This window comes from Gadus morhua, chromosome 4 (genome assembly GCF_902167405.1).
Source record: "Gadus morhua chromosome 4, gadMor3.0, whole genome shotgun sequence".
In the NCBI taxonomy this organism is placed as follows: Eukaryota; Metazoa; Chordata; class Actinopteri; order Gadiformes; family Gadidae; genus Gadus; species Gadus morhua.
Window position 1 is genome coordinate 11,116,622 of NC_044051.1, and position 15,813 is coordinate 11,132,434.

Genomic DNA, 15,813 nt, shown 5'->3' on the forward strand with positions numbered 1-15,813 from the left:
CCTCTCGCCAGATTGAGCCCACCCTTGAAGCGGTGCCAGTTGCGCTGTATATTAGTAGGAAGAGAGAGGCGTCCGTGGTCCAGGAGGAGTTGCGGTAAGGTTAACAGCAGCATCTTAGCCAGAACGTCAACGAGGAGGAAAGGGAGGTGAATTATACTTCCTTTAACATAGTTGTGGGACAGGTAACTGGTGAATATTGGATCGTGCTTCTCTCGATGAGTAGTGGTAGCCGGGGGGTGAACATTTATGTGAAGTCCTTGTCTATCGAGAGTACACGGCGAGGCAGCTAGCAAGCAATTTAGCCTTCTACATGTTCGCCTCGGCTGCCTTTTGTTGATACAAATCGAACCGCCTCGTTAGTAAGAAGCGCTTAGCGCTGTTCACTGCGCTTTTTTTTTTACATTTCCTCATTTTTCTTTTTTAAACGCTTGCTCGCGGCAGCTCTTTTTTGGGGAGGGAGGTTGAAACTAGGCTAGGAGTTGGGAGCTGTGCTGTGTTCTAGCGCACACACGCGTGTACCCGCTTGTTCACTCTTGTGTTCATCAGCATCACCATGTCTTCATCACCTACACCACCCGCCCTGGAAGGAAACGCCGCATCCGAGAGCGTTGGGCTGGCCGTGGACGCGGGTCTGAAGCCCGCCGGTCCCACACCGAGCCAGAGCCGGTTCCAAGTAGACCTTGTTACTGAGGCAGCCGGCGCCGCCGCCGCCGCACATGATAAATCGCCCAACTCCGATGCCTCTACCATCCCAACAAATGACAAAGCCACGCCCGTTGCCGATGGAGCCGACGGGGCCGGTGGGGATGAAGGCAAGAGCCGATTTCGAGTGGTCAACTTTGCGGATCCGAGTGAAGCCGGTAGCCCCCTGGACGCCGGTCCGGCCGAGGGTCTGCAGAACGGGGACACTGTGATGAGCGAGACCAGTCTGCATTCATCGACAGGAGGGCAGCATCACTACCACTACGACACCCACACCAACACCTATTACCTGAGAACTTTTGGCCACAACACCATTGATGCGGTTCCCAACATCGACTTCTACCGCCAGACCGCCGCGCCGCTGGGGGAGAAGCTGATCCGACCCACGCTGTCAGAGCTGCACGACGAGCTCGACAAGGTAAGATGCGGCGCTGAAGTGCAACAACACACTGTGGCCTGGGGGCTGTTTTCTCACTGGGTATCGGCCAGCAGGCTTATCTTAACTATCTTTTAAAAAAACAGAGCCCTTTGTTAGAGCATGACTTCTGTGGTGTTTTTGTAGTGCGTATACATGAATGGACATTGCTATTTGTACTCCAGATAATGGAGTACATAAACATTAAACGTGGGAGATTTGGCAACATGTGTGGACCGACATAGCATGCCACAAGCCACGTATTAAACACAATTGAATTGTATATTGTGTATTTTTGCAGCAAAATTAGATATGCGGCCATAACGTTATATATGAAAAAGAAATGTATCGTGTTTATAGCGCACGGTGTAAACTGGTTGGCACTGAGGCAGCCATGTGACATCCGACCAAGCGCACTCGGAATGAGAACGAGCAGGAAAAAAAACGTTATCTCGCGCATGATATCAGCTGCACCAAAGTCACACGCGCACTAATGCGCATGCACAGGCGAACACCTTTCTGGTCTCGGATATCTCTCACGATTCCGCCTTTTGATATTTCCTGCATTATTTGTTGCAAGATGTCGACTCGAAATTTTTGCTGTTCCGCATAGCCCATCAGTCACAGTGAATCTTGATTAAGTAACATCATGTCCAGTGTACACATCACGTATTAAGGACATGGTATATGTTGTATCTGCTGAATTGGTCGTCCGCATTCATGATTCCTCACTTAGGAAGTGGCTTTTCCCAGTCATAACTGGACATTTCGGAAAACTAAGTAGTACGTACCACACCTGTCTTGTTAATGGCAATCGAGGTTTCATAATAAGGTTTTTGTATGACAGGCTTATCAGGTGAAATCTGTAACTTCATGCATCGTTTCCTCAGACAATCTGAGCCAACTAAAATCAATTATGTTGAAAAATCAATATTAAAGAAATCAACGTTATCAAATGATAACACTTGCCACGCCAAGTGTGCTATCAAGCCGGAAAATCAATGTTTTGGATCTTATGAAGTTTGGCCACAATCTTTTTTTTTTATTATTCTTTTTTTTTTTCCCAGGTATTTCAGGTCAGGACTTTTAAAAGCATCACATTTGTCTTCAGAAAATGTAATGAGTCGGCCCAAGGTCACATTGTTCATGAGCACAGCCTTCTAGTGTGAATAAGTAATTAGTTAAAATAAGCCAAAAATGGTTTATTCACAATAACATTGTGGATTCAAGAAGCATAGAAAAAGTATCAATAATCTTAATCTTCATAGAAATGCAAATCCTCAAGTTCATCATCAGAAGAGGTGTTTCTCTAGTGAAAGGCCATGGCCAATTGGGTCATGTAGCCAAATCTAGTTAAGTATTGGTTTGAGCTATCTGACTCTTGCGTGTTAAACCTCAGGCACTCATTTGAACTTGGCTTGTGATTACACATGCATCAGTGACAAATACAATGTTCATCCACAGCTTGCTGACTAACCATACAAAAGAGGACTGCATGGCGAAATGCCTTTTGATTTATCCCTCAGCCTGACATAACATGAGCAAGGCAATATCAACTAGCATAAACCTGTTGAAAGTTTACCTTTTTAAACCTTTTACGATGTCTTGATCGATTTTGTGCATTTTGCTATTGCTGCAGTTTGCTAACCCAGAGGTGGCTACACACTCTATACATTTAACCTGTACCAAATAAGGGGTAACAAAACAATAGCATTTTCTGGTGCTTTTCTTTCCATTGCACAAGCCAGCACATTGTACCAAGCATTTCTGTCCTTTTTCCATGGCGCTACAGAAGGCAAGGAAAGAGGGAGTTGGAGTTGGTTGTGGAATATTAGACGTCTGACTTGGACCTTGCAGGTCCAAAAACAAGGTCAATACAGTGATTCCGTTCTGAATGAAGCACTTTCACCCTGTTATAAGTGGCTGACAACGTTCTAGAAAGGATCCCTATAGAGAGATCCCTATAAAACAGAACTGTTTGTAACTAGGTCTCGCTCAGAAATGGAGAGGGTTTAGTTGATGCAGGAGGTGAACGGTGGACACGTGAGTGAGAGTTGGAGAGAAGAGTGACGATAAGAGTTTGTTGTGTTGTTGGCCCACACAAAGCATAGCTTAGTCACAGCTCGAAGATTTGGCTGAAGAAGGGTTGAGATTGTAACAATTGACAAAGAGATTGACAATAGGGAGGGACATTTCATGCACCAACCTAACATTTCCTGCAACATCCCACACTCCACTCGATTAGTGGGACTTTGGCTTGGCTGTGATATTTTTGATCTTCATTTGCATGGGGCTTGTGTGGTAAATACTAGCTATACCAAAATTGCTTTCAAGCATACAGTTTTATAAAATTGTCATGTGTTTCCATCTTGTAATGGAGAAGCCTGCCATGCTGATGCAGATTATTATAGATATTGTTGCACTATTGCAGTCTTTGTTCAAGATAACCTCTGCAGAGTTCATAATGCACAGACGCGCTGAAGGGCAATCGCCCTCTCCTCAGTCCCCTTAATTACTTTTAAAAGCGGAACATTCTGGCCACATATCCCAGCATCAATTCGCGCCTGTTGAAAGCCCGTTCTGATGTTTTATTAAAAATATTGTGCGCTGCATCGAGGGACATACTGCAGCTTGACATTGAAAGTGTAACAGGACTTGGAGCCCATTTTCATCACCAATAAATTACTGCGGCGGGCCGAAAGGATTATCAAACGTGCAACACGATCCCTTCACCGGTAAAGGAAGCTTAATTCCACAGGAGCGGTACAGTACCAAGTTCCTGTAGTTAGTGCTATAGACTCAGTCGGTCCAGGGAGATGTGGTCAAGGTCATGGTGACCCAGGTCTTTCCACTGCTGCGCGTGCGCCCCTTTTTAAAAGTCACGGTGGGTAAAGAGTGCTAACGATCGAAATGATGGAACGGAAATTCCAGTGCGCACGGTTGATAGTAACCCCCCCCCCATCTGCATAGCAATCAATGAAACACCTAGTTTACAGAGCGGTTGAAATAAAGTATTGACCAGGCAGCCGTTGCCAATTTATCAACGACGGAGACGGAAGACTGTGGTCCCAAAAATAAGAGCAGAGGAGCTAGTGTCAGTGACCCAACCTGACCAGTGAGGGGCTCTCAATGGAAGGGGAAGGCCAGGCAGCCGTGTGCTACCGTTGTCACAGTGGGCCCGTGTGCAGGCTGAGGCGGCGGCAGCAGCAGTAATGTGCTGCAGGGCAATATTGACTAGCCAGAAGGGAAACACTGACAGGGCAGATCTGTTCAGTGATAGGCGCTGAACTAGAAACGGATGCTTTAATATTGAGGACGCCCCCCCTCCCCCCCCCCCCCCCCTCCCTCCCTCCCTCCCTCCCCCCCTCCCTCCGCATGTTGCTGCAATGTGGTTCTCAGAATAGCGTGCTTATAGTTCATATGTTTTTGTTGCAGTCTTTTGGGACCCTTCTGAGATTATTGTGTTTTTTGCTTGGCGTTTGAATTCCTTTTATCAATTCATCCCAAGATGTACACTGCAATCTCCGTCCTCTATCATTCTTGGGAATCTAAGTTGTCAGCAGTGGTAATGCACACATTTTTGTTGGATGGCTCTTTTTTAGAATACTCCAACTTTACCATAATCACATTTGAACATTCATGGTCCCTATTGGATTTTAATCATTCATCCGTCATAGAAGCCAGTGAGTGTCCTAAACCACGGAACATGTTAGTGGCATAGACAATTTGTGGAGGGTTGGGAGGCCACATTTTAAACGATCACTCGTATTGAAGGTTTATAGTAATGGTGACATAATAGTGAGTGCAGAACAAATGCGAATAATATTGATCTCCTCATTGGGTCATTGTATCCAAGTAGTGGGCTCCTGCTGTCACAAATGAATCACTGAAGAATCAATGGACATCCCTCCAAAATCCCTCCTTCCTCCAGTCATGCTCTAATATTCTGTTTAACTATGATATCAGGGCAGAATGTTTTCTCTTTTTTTTCTTTTTTAAAGCTGCTCTCCGGAGTCTTGTTTTCTTTAGTATGGCGCTGAAGTTCTTAGTTTTTCTAAGTACAGACAGACGCAATCATTTTTGTGATTAGGACTGAACAGGATGTTTATTTGGTAATGATTTTTTTTTTTCTGTACCCCCTTTACCCACATTCGGCACTCACACAACACAAGTTAATATAATCAGTGTTATCTATTTGCTTTCCGATGTGTCAATCTTGCCTTTCTGTCTGTGGCATTTCAAAAACGATGGTTGAGTAACAGGATGCTCAATTACAAAATAACCCTTTCAGGTTTTGTCACAGGAGCATCCAAATGGCTTAATATCGCTGTTCGGTTCTCACCATAATGGACCGCGTTGACAAAGTCCTCCAGGTATCCATGTCTGAGAGAGGGTAATGCTTCTCGGATGAACAGTATAATGCTAGAGTGTGGTGGCTTTCATGCACAACATCGCTCATGGCAACGCTGGTACATAACCACTGCACTAAAAAAGAATCCCCAATGAGTCGCAGCCCAAACTAATTAAACCAGGTTCTCTCCAGAGCCATTTGTCCGTTCTGGGCCACTGTAGAAACCATGGGGGTGCTGCTCTGTGGGACAGGACCCGCTCACTATGTAGACATGCTCATTCAAATGAAAACAAAACCTTTTTTTGGTTTTCACAGGGTACACAAATTCATTTCTTTGATTTCATATCATTTGAATGAAAACAAGAACAATCAATGTCATTGATGGTTCTTGTTTTCATGGTCATTGATTCAATGACCATCATTCTCTTAGAGTTGTGGAAAATCAGAACCTGACGGAACCAATCTAATATTTTATACATGCAGAACTATCCTGGACGAATTTCTTTTTTTATGACCATAATAAAGCACATTGAGAAATAAACAACAAATGCCTTGTATATAACTGCTCAAATTGGTGGTGGGGGGGGTGGGCTATAGAGACCCATTTCTCACTCTACTCAACCCATTGAGCCAAAACCAAATACAACTCCTATGTCTGGGAAATGCCCAAGGGTATCACTGTCCACTCACTTCTGACGATGTATCCAATGTTAGGCAGTAGACACAGCCCTGATCTTTGAGTTCCCTGTTAATGGAACATTTCTAAGGTAACGCTGGGCTCCATGTCTTCATTGTGCGCAGAGGGAGATCACGTAGCAAAGCCACTCCCAAACGGTTGCATCAACAACGACTGTGTGTTTGCTCACTTTCCGGGTAAAAGTTGTTTACCACTGGCCAGTGCAATAAGTACCTATTAAGTGTTCTCGAGTTTCTTAAATCGCCAACGTCCTTGCCAAATACTAGAACAGAACTTTGTTATTTGTTATAGACTCCCTTTTCAGCGCATGGTCACGTGCACCGTCGCTCCCGTGAGGACCACTTCACTCATAATAACAGGCTTCTTTTGTAACGAGCTCAGTGTGACGCTGGGATTATGAACCTGATCGAAAGCTCCATGTTTTGAATCGGGCCCGGTGTGGTCGTCTACAGTCACGACGATGAGGACAGGACAACAGTTCTCCTCTCGACGTATAATCTGATACAGGGATCAATGTTTTCTCAATTCACACACACTCTGCCTCCATGTGTCGTTTTTCTGCGGGCGCCGAGAGTGAGACGCAGTGTGGCAGTCTGAGCGGCTGGCCGTGCTGCCATTTTGCTACTTCCTCTGCTTTTATAGAGTGGATGCTGTGCAGCCAACTTTCACAATGGTGCCTCTGTTTAGGTGACCTAAGCCTCTTTTTCATGTGCTTTGGTTAAAACACACCGCCTCTCCCTTCTTATCCACCCGTGTTTGTATACAGAAACGGGCAATGAGGAAATCCCAAGATTACTTGTGAACCCTCTAGCTAGAAAATTGCTGCAATCACAGTATAAAGGGTGCTCAGTAGGAGTGGATCCTATTGTTTCCTTATCATGCTTGGATGTTGTCTTTATCACTGCTGCTGTCCAACAGTAGCGTATACACAACCCATTCAGGGCACACTCTTTGAAGTGTCTGTACGAGACCGTGTGCTACATTAGCCTTATTTCCATGTTTTAGTCTCCTGTTTCAGCCTCAGTTTAATCCCGAATCCCGAAGTAGTGTGGGGTTTACTAGCAATGGGTCATAAACTGGGCGGTTTTCATGGATTAAGGGACAATTATTTTGGATTATTTTTGCTTTAGATATGAATGAGAGTAGACCTTTTTTTTTTTTACTTTTTTTACTTGATTGGTAGAAAAAATTCTACCAATAATTTACTAATTTGAAGTTATGACGATTGCTATATATATATATATATCTATATCTATATCCTATTACAGTTAATAAAGTAACATATGTATATATTTCTGTTATGACAGTGAGATAGACGGAAAGTGCCAAACCCGGGTCACTGCGATCGGGACTGAGCCTTGATGGTACGCGCTCTACCCGGTGGGCCACTGGGGCGTCCCAATAATGTAACAGTTAACGTCATTCTATGACATTAATAAAGTAGGATCAGCTGTCACCCGATGGCGCATTTGTTGTCAAATACCAAGGCTGCATTCCAATAGTCATTCTGTAGGGACTCCCCTCGTTCCTCACTTCCTTAAGTGACGAACGAGTGGAATTCACTGCTGGTGAATCAGATGCAGTGAGACCCACACCGGAGAGACCCCCCCAATGGTATTAATCCCTATTCTAAATCTTTAAATTAGTTTTGATGCTGTTAACATACAGTAGTTTCCCCCTCAAAGCTCCCTCCTCCACTCTCCACTCAGTGTTCCCTCAGCCCTTTGCCACCTCCCACCGGCACACCTCTGGCACCTACAGTCTCATTTCCTCTGTATGGACTAATGGGGATGTTTCTCAATTATTCATACAATGTACCTTTTGTGTATAATCTATCCTATGCCTCCCATTGTCTGCTGCTGCAAACCCAGTTCCCGGGTCATGCTGTCAATAGTTTGTTTATATAGCCATAAGTGCATGTAACAATAGGCAATGCATATGTATTTGCCGTACAGTGCAGCACCTTTATAAAAGCCAGAACACATAGTGCTGTTACACATAGCCACTACGGTTGGGATGGGACAGAGTCAACATTCATTGGGAAAAGTAAAGGAATGTAAAGAGTTCGAAATGCTGACTTAAGGACTTCCAACAAACTTTAACAACCTGCTATAGTTACTCTTTTTACAAAACTTTATTAAATCCATTGTCACAGCATTCAGAGCTTGCTGATGCTTGGGAGGGAGGAATTGGACAATGAGGCTGCAGGGGGGGACCTGCAGGGCAGATACCCACCCTGTAGGGGCCGGGGAAGGGTGACAGGGATGTGCTTAAACGGAGGGCTGAAGCTGTATATATTATAGGCTGTTATAGGCTAGTATTTCACCGTAGGTAAAGCGTTCCCATAGCAGCAAAGGCATGCGACGAATGTCATGAGACACTTTCTGTTCCAGGGATGCAGCCGGGTCACGTGCAAAGTCTTTCCGAAAAGCGCAACAAAATAGGATGCCTTTTTTAAATTAGCCTCCTGTGAAGTCGCTACCAGACACGATTTGTTTCGCGATGCCCTCGCAAATATTAATATCAGTTGGAATGTCAGAGCAGTGGAATGTATTTTCTCTACTGAAGAAAAAAACAATATTGACCTTCATGTCATGATCCTATTTCCTGCTTTCTGAAGGGTAGACTTGTGCATGCACAACATTGGATGACAGATGGCCCATCTGCTTTGAGGAATGTTCTGTGGTCGCAGACCTCTAGGGGGCTCGGCCCTTGTTCCAGAAATCAGATTTGTAACTGAGGAGCACTTCAAGCCTGAGGCGAAGTGTGTCTGTTTGTAAATTAATCTATAGTGAGTTTATGTTTAAAATGTTTCGTGATAAATGGGTGTTATACACGCATATATTAACGTTGTGTACACACACACCCCTATAAGAAAGTACTGGGCACATTGAAAGTTTGAAATATCTAGCCTAAATCTGAAAAATAATGCTGTAAATCATCAATGGCCAATAGCATATTGTGTTGTTTTTTTTAATAGTTTAATAGTTTATTAGATTATGTTAAATAACTTTAAGATTGGAAAAACAAGCTGAGAAATCATTTTGACACATTATTTGGTTACCAACAGGTTCCGTTGTTTCTTGTTTGGTGTTCAAGCCACACGGGGACAAATGGCTCCAGGCCTTTCTGATAAGGATTCATGAAAGTCCTGATGATTCAAGGAAGTACCCTTCATTAATCTCATATGTTACACATACAATCCCGCTTCCTGGAAGGTTTGGTTTGAAGAAATAATCATGGCCATGACTCATAGATGACATCATCGATTTGGCCTCTCGGGAGGGACTGTAAAACACTAGTCTGAAGTCTGGTTTGGCGTCTAAACAAACTGCAGATAAATTGATTATATTATCAACATGAGTTTTATGCACTCCATAACGATTCATGTTTTTTCTATTGGGCAGAACAGCAGTAAATACGCTAGCCTAAAGTAGTGTGTTGATCTCGCCTCTAGATTTAAAACTTATAAAATGACGGGATATATGCTTGGCTCATTAGTTGTCTAATCCTCTTGTCCGTATATCCGTTGATGGTTTTCTGTAGTTTACATCATGGCTTTCCCCTCCCAGAGACCTGTGTGGAGGAGAGGACCTATGATCTGGGTCCTAAATTAATGGGTTGAATGCCACTTTCTCCATTATTTTAAGATGTACGTGGCAGGTGGGACACATTTTGGACTGGCGCAAGCCCTTGACCCGGCAGCCCTGGCTCACGAACTGGAGGCGGTCCAATCAATCTGTCTCGCTCCCTGGGTCGGCCCACTGATTATAATGAGTCACATTCAGAGGACAAATCTCCCCCAAGTGTAACATAACTCGGTTGTCTTGCCAAGAGGCCTTCCTGGCGAGGCATCTGTTGGATAAATGCGTGCCTGGGTATTGGTTGGCTAAAATAAGTAGGTGCTAGTGTTTCTTTGTTCTGGCGCCAGGGAAATATTAAACTCCAAAGGTAAAATATTGTCAATAACTAATAAGTCAATAATGAGTCCTAGGTTTGACCTAGCAGTTCAATAATATTTTATTGCGGATGCCTGACCAGCTTTTTTCGTATAAATCAACTCACACTTTTCTAAGTGGACTCTGATTCGCCAGTTCAATTGATTATCCTGCGACTCGTGGTTTTATTAAAAAAAATGAAAACATCGAAAATACTCATGTTAAAAAACAACGAAGGATATTAAATAAATATAAATGTTTAATTTTTACATAAGGAAGATCGAATATCAGTCAATATTCTACAGTATAAAGTTGAATTCCCTGTTTGAGAGCAATGTGACCTTGGATACTGCTGTCTTTTCCTCTTTATATTTTCTATATGCCTAGCCCTCATTTTCAGCTACATATTTGTAGCTGCTGGCGCTTGTCCCTTCCAGCTATCCCTGATGTCAATACTGCAGAGTAGGCAGAAGTGTCTCGGTGTGCGGGTCCTTTTTTATTTTTTATCCTCTCATTGCCATACAGTCTAAAGAAAAGTGTCCTAAAATAGCATCCGCACGATTTAATAAAAGGACATTTTCTGTTGTCTAAATACAGTTAAAGCAAAGGAGTCGTTGATTATTCAAGTTCCTGTTCTCAATGTCCTATTTGTTCGGTGTTGACGCAGAGACCCACGAAATAAAGGGGACACTTAAAAGAAGCTGGGCCCCGGCTGGAATCTCCTTCCTGTGGTGAAGGTGTTGTGGTGTGCCAGACGGTTACGGCCCACAAAACGAGAGAACAATGTGCAGTGCACACCGAGAGCTCCCTGCCACAAGGACACCGACGTCACATTGTCTGTGCACAGGGAGGGGAGCTTCCTGTGTTTAACCTTCAGTTGTAACGCAAGGAAGGATGCTCTCTATTTATGGCTCAATCACTCCCCCCCCCCCCCCCCCCCCCCCCCCGCTTTTCTTTTTTCTCTTTTCAGACCCGTTCAAGCCACTGTTGCCTAATCGAATAACATTTTTCTGTGAAGCTGTTTTATGGACATTAAGAAGAAAATGAATGTTGCTCTTTTTTGTTATTTTGTTATAAATATCTTCCATATCGCATTATTTACAGTGCAAATCCCCTCACTAGACACATATTCTACCGTCCTGTACTTGCTGCTGTGGTACCTGAAATTCTCCTTCTGGCATCTATAAAGTCTTATCGAATTCCAGAAAGTTATTTCCCAAATCTCAAAAATGTCCAGACAATGATGACCGTTTTCTGATGAATCCATTTGTCAGCTTCCTCAGAACTGACCAGTCCCTTCGGAATGAAAGTTATGTTCTTGCCCTTTCTCTAGACCTCAACGCGTACTTCTGTTTTCAGGAACCCTTTGATGATGGCTTCGCCAACGGCGAGGAGCTCAGCCCGGCCGAGGAGGCTGCCGCCAAAGAAGCCGCCGAGTCCAAGGGCGTGGTCAAATTCGGTTGGATCAAGGGCGTGCTGGTGAGTTTCTCTCTGTTATTCATTTCCTGTTATAATGCAGGATGCCTCGTTTTTTTTTTTTTTCCTTCATTCAAACGTCAGAGCTTTTCTTATTTGATTTTCCAGACGGATTGTTCTCTGAACCATCTATTGTTGCGGGGGTTTACAGTATGACGGGGTGGGGGTGGGGTCCCACTGCCGACGCTGGTCTATGGGGCTCGGGGAAACGTGGCCTTGCATCGCAATGAACGGCTGTTAAATCGGGAGTGTGGGAGCATTGCATTGTGGGTCTATGTCTTAGTGATAGCCTTAACTCATCGTGACACTATCTGTCGTTTAATAGGGGATACATTTATGGTTGAAAGTTTGAAACCATCACAGCTGATCTCCTGCGAGAAGTATTAAAATAAATGTCATACTTGATAAAGCTATAGGACCTCCACGTTTACATAAAGTTCAGCTATATCTTTTTTACCAGATTGGACACCTGCATCACGTCAAGTTGAACCCAACATTGGGTACTCTCCGTCGGCCCTTTGCTGACTGTGAGAGCTCGGTCATTCTGGCTCCATTTGTGTGAATCGGAATAGCAAGCCGATGACGGTCTTGCAGATCAACTTTAGGAGTCCAACACATTGGAAGAATGTGCCACCAGTAGTAATAGTGACAGATTCACCGGATAGTCACAGAATTCATCAGCATTTTGTGAGTGGCCCGTGTTACTTTACCACCCAGTTGTTGGAGCTGGGGCGATGCTTAACCATGATCAGTGGTGAAGATCCAGCAGATTGAACTGAAGTCAACCTCTGAGAGTCTAAAATAGCTTCAGAGTAGATCATGGAACCTGATAATTCACTACAGGATTAGTGTTTGAAGTGTTTACACGGTCAAGCTAGTGTATGTGTGTGTGTCACATTTGTATAAGGAATGTGTCTTATTAGTGTGACTTACTTTTCAGCTTAATGCTATTTTACCAAAGAGAAATTGACTCACTCACAACAACTGTAAAATCATTGTGAAAGTGTGTTAAATGGGAAGGTTTTGGGAAATTTTAAGATGGGTCTGTCTTATCACACAAGGTTCTATTATGACATTTAAAGTCTTCGCTTCCTCTCAACATAAACATCACTTTTCTTTTTTTTACACCACAGTTCTGTCTCACTCAAAAAGGTCAGATTTAGAATAATTAATTGCAGTTTAAATTACACAATTGTAACACGCATAACTCTTTGGCAGACGGGGGACGGGGGACGGGGGGGGTTTGGCCTTGTGTTGCGGAGGTAAACCGTGCGGGCGGCCAAATTACGTTTATTGCTCTGGCTCGTGCAGGCATTTAGAATCCTGATACTACATTGTGTAGATGCCAGCTCTTTGTACTACACCGCCTCAATCACTAGGACATGGGTAACGCGGTCCCCCTGAGCTCATTGGGCTGTAATCATGCACCTTTGGCTGAGGTTTCACTTCCGGCTCGGCTTTCATTGTTGTTTTTATTGTTCAATACTGTGTCAGATATGTCACTTGATTTTAAAATCAGTTCAAAATGGAGATTGTGTTATCTCACTTTTTGAAGTTGGTGTCAAAGTTGTTTCGTGTCATGCACTTGCAACCTAGCAATTGTAAGTGCTTCGGCACTTGTTTCTATTAATGTCTTCGCTGTAACGACAGAGATATATTGTTTCTCTTTCTCCCAAAAAAGGTACTTATTGTAAGTTGCTTTGGTTAAAACGTCTGCCAAATGTCATAAATGTATATGTAAATGAACAACCGGTGTTAAATTGATGCCTGTGCCATGACTCTAAACACTCTTTTGTTCTTCTTGAATTTGTCTGTCTGCAGGTGCGATGCATGCTGAATATCTGGGGTGTGATGCTCTTTATTCGCATGTCATGGATTGTGGGCCAGTCAGGAATAGGTAGGTACACGTGAATGAACTGATTTGCTTTTCTCACCCTCTTCTGATCTCTTTAAAAGCATCACTATGTGTATGCCCGTGGTGTTAGTATATGCACACCCTTGTCATTTTACACCGGCAACTACTACGCTCTGTTTGGAGCGTAGTAGTTGCTGGTGTAAAATGTGTTGACTTTTCAGAGCCATATTTTAAAAGACTTGTAAGCCGGTTCCAAAATAAACAACTGCCAGCCCCCAATGGTGGATAGATTTCACCATTCGGCAAGTAAACTGATTCAGGGTTACATATTAAAACAATTACCGGCAGATCTTCCCACGGAAGATTTTATAAAGCCAAAATTAGCTTTTAGATTTTCTTCAGAATGATGCATGTTTGGTGTTTTCTTTGCAGTTTTGTCCTGTTTAATTGTCCTGATGGCCACTGTTGTGACAACAATCACCGGCCTTTCCACCTCAGCTATCGCCACCAACGGTTTTGTACGAGGAGGTATGCCTTTCAAGTACTCAGAAGTTACCTTAGTTTGTTAAAGATTGTAAAGTTATTAAGTGTGATATATTGCTTGCCTGAAGGGATACAAATACATACATTTAATTTTTTTCACCACATTCGTCAGTTATCAACAGTAAATAGATGAACTTGCCGAAGTCTACTCTAATGAATTCAAGTCTCTGACCCGTTTGTATCCAATCCAATTTCTAATGTTCATTTCAAGAAGACTGAAGAAGCCAGGCTAATGGCTGGCTATGCCCAACGTTGCTGTATATGCCCACCATCTTCTATACCCAAACCCTTGATAGAACCTCACATAAAATGTTTTTGGGAATACTTGAACACTTTCCATCTGGCACATTGCCAGATGTGCCTCTCTGCTGACCTGATCAACAGGAAGTTGTGTTTTCCAGACAGCCGAACGGGGTTGCCCTGCATTTCTTTTAGTAATAACAATTTAATTTCAAAAGCAACCTTACTAACTGTCAATAAAAGGAGGTTCAGGATTTCAGCAGAGAATAGGGTATTTGTCGTCGTGAATATTAAATGCTGTTATCACGCTCTTCAAATCGATTATGTAGTACCACTACTACGCCTCAGCCCGGTGGTGACCCCCACCAGGCAGCAGAGCTCTTTAACAATATTTAGTCAGTTTCCGGTGCTCAGCTGTTAAACCAGGAATTCCAGATGTGTTTTCTCTACCAGCGTGACTCGGCTATCGATGTATGCTGTTCCCCCCTTATCCAAACGGAGGATGTATTCCGTGTTGAACCCCTGCTGACCCCCCCCCCCCTCATCTCGGATACCTTTCTTTTAAAGGGTCAAATGAGAAAAGAGGCGAAAACACACAGAATCACACTCATTCCAGTTGTCCCAGCACACGGGGGAAATTCAATAGTGTCCTCGGACCGCTGCATCCCCCAGTGCGACTGGGATCGGGATGTCTGAAATGGACAGAATGAAGTTGGTCGATTTTATGAGGCTCCGCGTCGAACAGCTTTGTCTGGCTGCCAGCCGGCGCATTGATTTGTCCCCATTGCGCTCTGCCACAGGCTGCAGTAGTCCTATTTAATGGTATCCTCTTCCCCCCACCCCCTCCCCCCCCCCAGACTCTTAACATGCAAACATGAGTTGGAGTGATCATGCTAAGGTCACCTAATAGCCATGACCATAGACTGCAGAAGTGGAGTCCATGACTCGGCATCCTGTGTGCAGGCATCCCCCGCCCTCTCTCCTGACTGCGTCGGAAGACTCATTACGTGTGTGTGTGTGTGTGTGTGTGTGTGTGTGTGTGTGTGTGTGTGTGTGTGTGTGTGTGTGTGTGTGTGTGTGTGTGTGTGTGTGTGTGTGTGTGTGTGTGTGTGTGTGTGTGTGTGTGTGTGTGTGACATCTCAGCCTGACATTCTGTTTTTTGTCTTCCAGGAGGTGCATATTATTTGATATCGAGAAGTTTGGGCCCAGAGTTCGGAGGCTCCATCGGTCTGATCTTTGCGTTCGCCAACGCCGTGGCTGTCGCCATGTACGTGGTGGGCTTCGCAGAGACGGTCGTAGAGCTTCTCGCTGTAAGTATCTATGTCTACGTTCTTTAAATCCATATCATCGTATTACCACATGAGCAATAAGGAGAGTGTTATGTGTTTGTTTGGGGTTCGTTGAACACTGTACGCTGCTCAATCTATTGATCAAATCGTATTAGGGTGCTCAGTTTTAAACACAACCGGTTCTGCCCAAAGGGTGTCGACGCCCTCATGACGGATGAACTCAACGACATCCGAATCATCGGCACGATCACCGTCATCCTGCTCCTTGGCATCTCGGTGGCAGGAATGGAGTGGGAGGCCAAGGTTT

General features: G+C 44.0%; 1 protein-coding gene across 5 annotated transcripts in view; it reads left to right on the forward strand.

Annotated features, from left to right (window-relative positions):
• Nucleotides 1-15,813, forward strand: part of slc12a2 (solute carrier family 12 member 2) — a 38,171-nt gene continuing 22,358 nt past the window's right edge. For 2 of the 5 annotated variants that reach the window (XM_030353046.1, XM_030353047.1), the window contains exons 1-6: nt 23-1,120; nt 11,463-11,582; nt 13,401-13,476; nt 13,867-13,962; nt 15,388-15,527; nt 15,699-15,809. In XM_030353046.1, the coding sequence (XP_030208906.1) occupies nt 554-1,120; nt 11,463-11,582; nt 13,401-13,476; nt 13,867-13,962; nt 15,388-15,527; nt 15,699-15,809 (1,110 nt within the window). In that variant the 5' untranslated portion in view covers nt 23-553. Of the gene's footprint in view, nt 1,121-11,462; nt 11,583-13,400; nt 13,477-13,866; nt 13,963-15,387; nt 15,528-15,698; nt 15,810-15,813 lie in introns of all 5 variants that reach the window. The other 3 variants (XM_030353043.1, XM_030353044.1, XM_030353045.1) reach the window with 3 other exon arrangements.